The 11,766-nt window shown below is 37.0% G+C and overlaps 1 protein-coding gene across 1 annotated transcript in view; it reads right to left on the reverse strand.

Moving 5' to 3' along the window:
* LOC134821460 (centromere protein F-like) overlaps nt 1-11,766 on the reverse strand; it is an 81,697-nt gene that overhangs the window by 43,391 nt on the left and 26,540 nt on the right. The window contains exons 18-31 of the mRNA XM_063832204.1: nt 11,479-11,592; nt 11,139-11,206; nt 10,794-10,934; nt 10,393-10,543; nt 10,053-10,181; nt 7,440-7,664; nt 7,199-7,285; nt 6,694-6,819; nt 6,288-6,371; nt 2,677-2,815; nt 2,304-2,470; nt 924-1,037; nt 636-789; nt 378-475 (exon numbers count right to left, since the gene is read on the reverse strand). Of these exons, the coding sequence (XP_063688274.1) occupies nt 378-475; nt 636-789; nt 924-1,037; nt 2,304-2,470; nt 2,677-2,815; nt 6,288-6,371; nt 6,694-6,819; nt 7,199-7,285; nt 7,440-7,664; nt 10,053-10,181; nt 10,393-10,543; nt 10,794-10,934; nt 11,139-11,206; nt 11,479-11,592 (1,797 nt within the window). The remainder of the gene's footprint in view (nt 1-377; nt 476-635; nt 790-923; nt 1,038-2,303; nt 2,471-2,676; nt 2,816-6,287; nt 6,372-6,693; nt 6,820-7,198; nt 7,286-7,439; nt 7,665-10,052; nt 10,182-10,392; nt 10,544-10,793; nt 10,935-11,138; nt 11,207-11,478; nt 11,593-11,766) is intronic.

Consider the following 11,766-nt stretch of genomic DNA (forward strand, 5'->3'; position numbering starts at 1 on the left):
CGGTAATTGCCAGCTGCGTTTTGTCTCCATGGCAACCGAATATACCCATATGGGCGGTTGCTAGGGACATAATGTAAGAGTGTATATTTAAGTGGGACTGTAGCTCTTTATCATCTCTTTGTTCACACGAGAATACGCAGTTTACCGGGCAATGCAATTAGGCAGCTTCATTAACAAATAACGTAGAGTCAGCCTACTGGGACAATTACTGTAGCGACAGTCTTCTAGAATAATCCTTGTGGGCAAGGTATTTTAATCAGCTGATGTCAATCAGAATAATGGTTATAGGAGTAATCTAAAGTTAGAAGCTATGAAGATTGAAGAAACAAGAGGAAATTGGTTATACGAACACAGAACCCAGGAAACACAGTACTAACCTTACTTTCCAGCAAGCCAATGTTTTCCTCAAACTTCTGAGTCTTGGATTCCAAACTCTCAATAAGATAATCTTTTTGAGTTAACGTCTGTCTCAAAGCTGAAAGTATCGAAAACGTCAAATAGAGAGAATCCAAGATCAACTCAATACTTAGCTCATGTCCCTGACCTTGTATACCCAATAAATATGTTAGGAATGTCTTGAACAATCCTAGCAGGTTCCTAACCATCCAAAAATCATTACCCATTACATTACTCACCCCCTAGCTCGCGTTGTGCTTCCAGCATCTTATTCTGGGTCGTCTCCAAAGAGGCAGCCGATCTTTTGTTCTCTTCCTGGATATCACTGCATCTCTGTTGGGAGAGTGATATTGCTTCTTCAAGAGAGTGGATCGTCTTGCTATCTGCTGCCATCTGGAGTTGGTAAGTGGATGAATATTATTATCACGTGATTCAGCTCAGTCACTGAGAATCGTCCCATGGATTTTAGTTGATCTACAAAAACTTTCAATAAATCAAAAATTATCTCGAGGTGAACTGTATTATACCTTGTCATTGCTATCAGTGATGGTGTGTTTGGATGACTTTAGCTGTTTATTAAGTTCGTCCAAACGAGTTGTTAACTTCTCACTTTCTGATAGACTTTCTATCAACTGGCGCTCCTGGAAGTAAGCAGATTCGATTAAGAATCGTGACAAGGAAATTCGCCGCTAAATTTTTTCCCGATCCATGACTCGTGCCGAAGGCAGAAAAGAGTCAAGGACAAGGGTTAGCGATCGAGGTTTTTTTTTGTATATGGTAGCTTTGCGACCGTGCCTGCGAGCGTGCGAGCGTGCGTGCGTGCGTACGTGCCTGCGAGCACTGTTATCGCCCACGTGACTACCTGCGCAAAGTTATTTTGCGTGATAATCTGAATTATATAATTGTTGGCGCGCGGCACTGAACCAACCAAGTACATTATTAATTTCATCATGTACGTATCCCACTAGGCACTAATTGATAGCATATTATTATTATTTTGAGTTAGTATTACTATGTTGCACAGATCCGTGTCAGGTTGCATAAACAATAAACATATGGTTACATAGAAATATACACGATTTTCAAATTCAATATAGAATTATATTAACTGGGCGGCGCTCGGCAGTCGGCATGTCACTTCGCCATATTTGCATGTTTATATAAACAGTAAAGACTGGGCCGTCCCCAGGTTGTATGGAATATGATAAATACGCCATCACGGATCGGGAAATTGAGCGGCCATCCACAAAAGAAAAGCGGCCGCATTTCTTGTTATGCTTTGAAAAATTTAAACAACCTTAAGTTTTTAAAGACACTCCTGAACAAATTTGTCAGATTTTATGGTGGTGTTTAATTTTTTTGGTTTGAGTCGAGGATTTTAAACGTATTTCAAAGCTTTTCTCATTCTATACGTGACTAGTTTAAACTGCCTACGTGACTACTTTAAGCTGGTTAGGCTGCTTAGTTTAGCGTGGGAAAGGAAATGTATTTGCAAGGAAGTAGGCTTTCTACAATAAATATGTTCCTGAGCAATTTACGATATAATTTGCAGCATATTGCAAAAATCAAGGTGTCAACGTCAAAAACCGATAGCAGTGTACGTGTTACCACAATCCTCAAATTGAAATGGATAGTGAACATTTTGAAGAGTTTTACGAACCCTTATTAGGGATCGGTATTAAGGAACGCTGCAATCTCTCAATAGTCCTATGTTTACAGTATGTACACTACAATGTATTAATGTATATTGTAGAGTAGATGTACTCAAGGGGTATCATAAGAAGATCTTTTGGCAACGCCCCTCCTCATTTAACCCTGGATCACGTTTCCGGTTTCCGATCATTCGGCTGAATCGACCAAAGAACGCTACAATCTCTAACACCCACAAAATTACAAAATAACCCTACCTTAGAATAAAGCGAGGAGGTGACAGTCTCGAGTTGAGATTTCAGGGATTTGTTGTCCTCGTCCATCTTCTCCAGTGTCAAGCTACTCTCCTTCTGTTTACTGGACAATGTGTAGTTCTCACTTTCTCTACTGGCCAACTGACCAGTTAGTTCTTCTATCTGGGATCCTGTGAGATAGGAGGTAGAGTTAGCAGTTAATGAAACTTGGTGACCTCCGGTTTTTTAAGTGTTAACCTTCATCCTCGACACAAAACAAGCGTTTTATTTTTATAAAACTCAGTTTAAAATAAGTCAAATTACCTAACAGACCAATAACATGATATATTAACCATCAACCTCTTTCATAATAAACCAATTATGGGCAATTATGTACCTAATTTAGAGTTGGACTTCTCCAGTCGCTCGATGGTCATCTCGCCGTGTTTCACCTCCATAAGCCGGGTTTCATTCTGCTGTTTGGCTAGGGCCAGCTCTTCGTGCAAATAGTTTGTTAACTGCTTCTGTTGTGCAACCTGTCCCGGTATGTTGTTATTAGATTATTTAACATTCAATTGATTAACTAATTAAGCCATTATTGATTAGTGAATTAATTTTGTGTCTAAACTCTAATGTCTAAACTTTAAGCAATATTCATGTTGCAGAAGGTATTAATATTATTATGACCGTTAGATTGTTGAAATAGCTAAGATGTGTTTTCGACGTATATATTCTCTCCGTTAAGTCTCATTTTATGATTCTACAGGAAATTTTGATTTTGGGCGTTCACAATTTACGTGATCGTAGATTTGTCTGAATTTAATTCGAGCGCAAGATGGCAGAAATTGTGTTCTATAGGCAGTATAATTTAGCCGGTAATGAAACCTGTGCTAGCCACCTTTAGTTTTAGTCGCCTATAAAATTCTCAATCCTTCTTTCATCTTAGCAAATAATATGCTCTGTTCGTGACGGTTATATTCCAAGAAGTTAATTCTCCAGTGGTCTATTGACGCAGGCAAGATCGGTCACAACGCAACGGAACCATCCGAAATGCAGCCACTTTTTAGGAATCGATACATGGTTTTCAAATGACATCATGATAAAATATTAATAGTCCCAAGAATCAAGGCAATTCGGTCTCTTCGAGAGCTTGTCTAGTGAAAGTCGAAATCTGAAACGGCCATCGTAACTGAGAATTTCTTACATCTTGGGTGGTCCATCTGCCATCACAGATAACCGGTTGTATAACCCAACCGGTCTGTCAGATTACTCATGATTGAAGCTTGAAGAATGCCTACTTTTTATAATTATAAAGAACCAACCTCGTGGGAAAATAACCTAAAAGCAGCAAGTTTGTCTTTGATGACAAGCAAATATGACAAGGTAATAACAAACCCTTAACTTATAAACGCATTGAGAAAAATATTAATATTTATCGCGTTAAATTTCTATCATTATACTAAATACTTATAGCTAAGCCAGTACCAAGGTGTATGCAAAGTATCGGCAAAGGGAGTAGCTGGGAATAGGCAGTTACTTAAGAACGCTTTGCTTGATAATTTAAAACCTTTCCCAAAGTTTCAAGTTCATTGTTCAAAATTTGGCTGAGTTATGACCATTTCAAAATTCATCGGATACGTGATTAGTGAATTATCTGTCAACCAATCTGATCAAACTTAGAATGCAGTTTGCAAAGTATTAATAGTTTTTATACGTTGATTTTAAAACTAATCGAGTAATATTCCCGTAGTCATTTTGATTTACCAGTAAATTGACTTTGGCTAGACGTAACACCAATTTCTTCGTAAAAGTTAGTCTGAATTTAACGAGGAAGATGGCGAAGATTGCTGACTTTATGCAGTAAAATTTTCAGCCGGTAAGAAACGCTGTGCTGCTCCTTGTGATTTAGTCGCCTTAAAATCTCATCTCTTTAGATCTTAGAAAAGGTTGTTCGCTGACGGTTAAGTCCAAGATGTATTTCGTGCCAATTTGACGCTGTAACATCAGGTCACAACACAACGGAGTTTACCTCCGAAATGCAGTTCGACTTTTGGAATCGAAAGGGTTTAATGAATCATGATAATATCAAAGCCCCAGCAAGGCAATTCGGTCATCTTTGAAATTGCTGTTCTATAAAAGTGAACAGTCTCATTTTATGAAGAAAATAGTGAAAAATAGGGAGTGTCACGCCACGCCCACTATAATTGGGTGTGGCTTACAAAACTTTCAGGAAATCTAAGTTTGACCCATATCTATAATCTCTGAAATTTTGGTGCAATTTGAAGACGAATTACGTGAGTTATTAAAAGGTTGCGTGTGGGTAGTCACTTTTGGGCCACCCTGTATATAACTTATATAACAAATTATATGCTCCTTTAAACCTGTGCTGACTCGCCTCTCAGACATAAATAGAATGAAGATAATTTAACGGTTATTTAGTATTTATAAGTGGAAGTTGTAAATAACTTTGAAATTAAACTTAAACCTGGCGCAGAATAAACTGTTTAGTTTACAGTGCAGTTATTGAGTTAAATTTATTTAAAGATTTGACTCAAGAATTCACTCGACGTAGATTAACCGGCACCGTATTTTTAGAAACAATGTCACGTATTATTTCTAATTCTGGAAATAGGCTTGTGGTCATTCTTGGGCTTTAGATTTCGTACGGTGAAATATCAGTTGCCAAAATCGCGCGGCTCATCAAAAAATTCTCAAAATAACGTGTACTCCTTCACAAAGTAAACCTCATCCCAGGTGTATCTGGATACGGGAGAGTAGGATCTAGTCTTGTTGGGGGAGGAAGACGCCCTGTGGGTCGGAGAACTGAGGTTAGAACCCGAGCTCATCTAGTCATCTGTTATTATATACAGTACTCTGATTTGCTTGGCTAAAGATTCGATATATGATAAATATTGTTGCTTTGAGAAGATATTATCATGCGTAAAAAACATTTTATGAGAAAATTATCAAGTGAAAACGAACAAATTGTCACACGAAAGATGGAAATATTCAAACTGCAGAATCAGAGTTTAGATGTTTATGAAACGCATATCAAATCAGCTTAAATTTATTTTCTTAAGTAAATCAGAGTAAAAGCTCTTTAAAACAAAATCCATTTGGAAGTCAAGCAACAACCTAGTACAATAAATATGCGGTTACAAAGTTACAAAGTACACAGAAAGTCTCAAAAGTATCAAGAAGGAATTTCCAAAATGCAAAGTTTTGTGGCAAAGAAAATGCTCTTAACGATGAGCACAAAAACGTGAGTGTCAGATGTATGAATATACACAGTAAACTATGTACATGAAAACACAAGTCCCTACTGCAACTGTCTACATGCTTTACCAGCACTCAGCCTCTTCCACACACCCCTCGCCTCTCAGCCTTTGATTGCACGATAAGCGCTGACTGTGGAAGAGGCGCCAAGAGTTAATAGCATGCCACCTAGCTGCAGCACAACATGTCATGACACGTGCTGTATCACGTGGACAGAGACCTTGGATCTGATTGGAGAATAAAACAGGGACTAAGCTCACTGATTGGACAGAAGGGAGAGATCTGTTACAATTGGAGGATGGCGAGGAGGGAGAATTTGAAATCGAGGAGGTGATTTGTACACCTGACACTACCGATAGCAAGAAAGGATTATAACTGAGAGTGAGAGGTAAGGGAGTCAGTTCAAATGTGACTCAGTCTCAGTGAGCATGTGGCCTCGGAGTGTAGGGTCATTTGTGACATGTAACTGTCACGCTGCTAATTTTATCATGTTCTTTTACCTTGACTCTTTCTTACCAGGTGGTGGTTGCTGGTTACACACTACACAGCATAATTTTCGGTTAGAAATTTATCTTAACGCGGCTAAAGATGTAGCTATGTTTTTTTTTCTGGCTATAACAACGTTATATGATACCTTAATCAGGCAGGTTTCAAGAAATTAAAGAATTTCTTGAAGAATCTGAAGTATAACTATTCAGTACTCATGAAATATTGAAGTAATCTGTCACGCACCTGTTCCTTAATTATAATACAATTCTTATCCAAAGTCTCAGCATCCTGTAAAATCTCTGACTTTTCCTGCTCCAGACCAGATATCTGAAAAGAATATTTTTAGGAAGCACTGCAACAATGAAAATAATGAATACCACAGTCTCACAGTCTGCATTCTCAGAATTCAGGCGAGATGGCTGTTGAAATTGTGGTGTTTTAGAGGAACAATGTGGTTGAGAGAGTATAAAGATATAAAAAGACGGTATGAACTATGAATACAAGGGATACGTTTAAAGTAACTTAAATAACGTCACAATTAATAATCTCTTCAACTTTTATTACTTTTGCTATTTGCTCACTACACGCTATTAATATGTATTTGCCCTATTATTGAACAGGACCAATAATTTGAAGCTTGCTGATCTACCTGATCTTTTAGAGCGGATACATTGTGTTCCTGCGCTGCTATCTCACCCCTCAACCCATCACACTGCTCCTGGTAGGACCTCATTGCGGTGATAGCTTGGTCCCTCTGTCCCAGAACCTCCTCCACCTGAATTTGTTACATTCAAGGAGCGTGTAATACTAACCACATTCCATAGTCCACATTCCAGATAAGCAATTATAATTTAATTTAAGCCACCTTATTGAGCAAGGAAAGCTAAAATTTGACAATAATAAAATATCTACAATCTGATAATACTCGTTAAAAGAAATGATTCGTGTGAAAGTAGACGAGGGAATATTCGACCCTTTCTCTATTGACCTCTTATCAACGATTAGACAAAGGGATGTCTAATGTTGGGTGCATGGCCAGTTCGAAATCTTCTTCTAGTTATTTTTATATTGCGTATAGTTAACTTAGTGAACGTATAGTTAACTTAGTTAACGTATACGTTACTTAGTTAACTTAGGGAACTGGGATAACCTACCTCCTTGTTGAGCTGCTCTATTTGAACTGCCTTGTTTTCTCCTTTTTCTGCTAAACTCTCGATAGTCTTCAGGTGTGTGTTCGATACCTGGGCACCATTGTGCAATATCAGTAAATAACAGTTTAACGAATTAAACGATCGCAAGTGTTTTAATCGATCGAGGAAAAGGTGTGGTTGGTACTCGTAAAAGAGTGGTATTCGTTATAAACATCAAAAGCACATCAAATGTTGATCAAATTACCTCGTTCAGCTTGTCAATCCTATAGTCTCTGGTCTGTATATCCTCGTTCAGCAACTTCACCTCGCTCTGGACCTCATCCAACCTGCTCAGCAGCTCCTTGTTCTGCTGATCCAGAGATGAGATCTCCCCCATCTTCTCTCTGATCTCGCTCTCCAGAGAGTGAGCGTCTTCTTCAGCTTCATGCCGAGTTTGATCTAGGTTTGACTTGTACCGCTCTAGTTTTGTCTGGAAAGACGGGGAACTTTACTTTGGGGACACGTTTTTTTTTAAGTGTGGTGAAAATGACTTTGAGTGCCATGACACTTTTGACAGTGAAAGTGATATGACTAGTAACTAGAAAGTGTTGCACAGATATGCCTTCAATCTTAACTGCCCCTGTAAGGAAAATCCATTACTTAGTTAATATGTTATAATATAGTACCAAGGCAGTGCCAGTTTTCAGCATTTTGGACTATAATGTTGAAAACGCCCATAAAAAACTGAATTTTGCGACTTTTCTGTTCAAAATTCAGATTATGTCTCAGAATTATTCAAAGAATATTTGGATTTTGGTAGGAATACTTGAACTGTGCTCAAAATAAGCAAACAGTCATTTGTTTGGTAAAATTTCTAGTTTTGTTGAAGGGGTTGTACAAGGCCCATACTTTTGATCAGCTTGTGAATGAACTGTAACAACTTTCAAGAAACGTTGGTCTGTAATAATGTAACCTAGGAAAAACCTATTGTGTGCCTGTATTCAGTAAAAATTCACTCACAAAATTACAATTGATTTTTTTACATTGCAGTAGCTAGACAGCAACAAATTAGAACGTTTTTCAATCATACTGTCGAGATTAAGTCTGCTCAACAGCATTCTGTTCGAAAATCAAATTAAGAGTGTGTCAGTTTTCAGTAAAAAGTCATTTTTAGGTCAAATTCATCACGATTAAAAATTCAAAAGAAATGACTCTTTGCTGAATATCGGCACTATACAATTGATGTTTGACAGCATAAGCAGGTTTATCAAGATGATTCTTTACAAAATCTAACGATATTGTGTGTTCTAATTCAGCAAAAAGTCATTTTATAAACAATATTTCTAGCTTAAAATCTTCATAGAAATGACTTTTTGCTGATTATTGGCACGATAAATTAGATCTCTGACAACAATATCATGTTCATCATGGAAATTTGGTACATACTATTGATGTTTGAAGTTGATTGTGCCAGTTTTAAGTTAGTTATAGCAGGTTATCACAACACTGCTTACAAAGCACAAATTTTATGTGATTTACCATTGGTATATGCCTAGAAAAAGAAGTCATTTTAAGCTGAATAATGGCACACAGTGCAACAAAATTGTGCCACATTAAACAAAAAAGGCACACCGCTCCCTCAAACAATATTTTGAACTAAAAAGAGTGCCATTTAGCAGTAAGAATGACTATTTCTGTCAAATAAGTCACTTATTACTGATTTTCAGGACACATATGCTGGTTCAAATTATCAGGATATAAGTAAACTAAGATTCGTATCTGCAACATAAACAATTCGGTGGTTTGAGATGATTAATAATGCTGATATTGACTTACAATAGTTGGTAATTCCCAGGTTGACTGCAGCAGTCACTACAGCTGATTAGTGGCACTCTAATATTATTATCTGTTTTTGACCCCTTTATGAACACATTAATTTTCGAAATAGATGCTTAAACTAACAATAGTACACCCATGGATCAAGAAATAGACAATTTTTGTCTTTTTACATCATTTATCTATATGACTGATATGCTGAATTTTGGCACTCGGGACATAATTGAGTGTAAGCAGTACAGAGTTCAAGCCTTCTTTTAACTGATTAATGGCACCTTCAATCTAAAAGTCAATATGGTGACTGAACAAGAGAACTGAAATTTCGATACTTATTTCATCAATTAGAAAAAATTAAATTTCATGCTGATACATGTGTGACTTTTTGCTGATGGCTCGCACATAGACATGTAAGAATAAGTTTAAAGACACAACCAATCATTGTCTTATCCAGAAAAAAACACAGTTATGCCTTGATCTTTTTAATATTTTGACAAGAACCATCAATAGAGCAGTCGTATTCAGATATAAAAATGACTTTTTACTGACTTCTGTCACTTACTGGAATTGCTAATAATGACTAAAATGCTGAAAACAGTTACTCACTCCAATCTACTAGTGTAATGTGAACAATATTTGAGCAAAATATGGCGAAATCAATGGAATTAGTCAATTGGAGGTTAAATTGGTTTGCTGATTTTTGGCACTCAGTTTAATTGCTCATAAGTCATATTCTGCTTGAGCCTGGCACTTCGTTTTTTCAAATCACAACTGCTGAATATTTTTACTTCATCTTATGTACAAATTTATGGTTGCACTTTAAAAAGTATTGCGACTTTTTCCTCATTTTGTGCACTCTACTTTGAAAAAGGTGAAATCAGCAACTCACCACACTTAAAAAAAACGTGTCCTCGGGCACAGTGAACATCAGCTTTAAGAAAAAATAATAAAAGTGTTTAATTATCGCCATCATTATTTCAAACCGTTGGCCTTGACACGAACAACTAAAAGCGTACTTTAAAAATGGTATACAAAAGTTTCAAACCTGAAGATCGTGAATCTTCTCAACATTCCACGCATTCTTCTCTAACTCCTGGTCGTGTCTTTGTGTGATGACCCTGTTGTCAGACTTACCCTCCTCAACCTTCTCCCTCAGGTCCGTGATATCTTTACCCTAGTACAGATAAGATGGTGGTAAGACTGTGCATGAGCTGGTATTTTGCCACAGCAGATTCATTTTGATCATTACAAATTCAATAACTTAACCAGGTATCCGGCTGAATCCAGCCGGATTATTTTACAATTGTAATTCCGTCTTTATTGGGGATGCGTTGGAGATTTGTCTTGCATTCAACCCTAAAATTCAATAATATCACGTGACTCACCTTATCAAGAATCTCCTCCTCAAGTTTTGAGTTGAGTTTCCCACACTTTTCGTTGGTATCACGCAATGCTTCCAGCAGATTACTGAGCTCTCGTTTATCGTCTTCACTTCTCGATATCATTGATTTCTGTGATAGTATCTCCTCCTTTAACCTGAACATTTTGTCAGCTGTTGAGAGCAACGAAACATTATTTACAAACAGTCGCTATAACGAAACACACAAAAATAACACAACATGATGAGTTTTGATGCAACATGATGAGTTTTGATGGAACATGATGAGTTTTGATGGAACATGATGAGTTTTGATGGAACATGATGAGTTTTGATGGAACATGATGAGTTTTGATGGAACATGATGAGATTTTGACAACTTGTTTTTACCACCAGTAGGAACTCTACCTGTGCGAATCTTCCTGGCACTCTGCCAGTGTTCTCTGGGTATTGTTCAGTGTTTCCACCTTGTTCTGATAATCCTCGTTCAGTTTTCTCATTGTTTGTTGGTTGTTAACTAGTTCTGTGTTCAGACTTTGTAGCTGTGAGCTGCAAAAACATGGTCCTCAAAAATTAATATATTTGTTTGCTTGTTGGTATTTTTTTCCGAAAACCTGTCCCAAAATATCAATATTATTGGTCACTGTAATAGTGCAACAACTCTAAATCGTTGCACTTGAGTGTAAAGTACTAGTGTTTTTACAGGTCGAATGTCTATAATTGACTAAAAGACTACTGAACCTATTAGCTAACCTGAAGTCTTTGCAATTGCTTACAGCAGTTTCATAATCTGAATTCCTTCGATCTAGCTCATTTTCCACCTGAAGAATAGAATAGCATATCGCGTTTTACTGTAGATAGTAGACATCGAACTCAATCTTTCATTTTTAGTTTGTTCAAGAATATAACAATAGCGATGTTTAAAAAATCTACCCAACGAGGATCTAAATAAGCTATATTATACAGGAACCAGAAAGAACTTTAAATTCGTTTAAAATTCCTGAATGCAGGGAAATCCTAATAAAGTAAGGTCATATATAAGCTTCGGCAAGGTGGAGCTGACAGTATCCTTTCAAATCCAGTAATTTCTAACCTCCGATATTTTCTTGCTCAAATCTGTTTTTGTAAGTTCCAAATCTCGCACAATTTTGTTTTTTGCAGACAGTTTATCTTCCAGCTCCTGTATTACCTCTGATTGTGCTCCTGCCTGAGAATTATTAAATATTGTTTAATCCATAAAACGTCAATTTATTCGATTATACATAAGAAATATCATAAATTAAGGATATTTTCGATCTTAACAATTTATATTCTGACGCAAATCGAAGATTTTAACCGAACAGTTTGATCACATGCAGTCGGTGACGCGTTCTGCTAATTC

The sequence above is a fragment of the Bolinopsis microptera genome, chromosome 9 (assembly GCF_026151205.1).
Source record: "Bolinopsis microptera isolate Bmic1 chromosome 9, MBARI_Bmic_1.0, whole genome shotgun sequence".
NCBI lineage: Eukaryota > Metazoa > Ctenophora > Tentaculata > Lobata > Bolinopsidae > Bolinopsis > Bolinopsis microptera.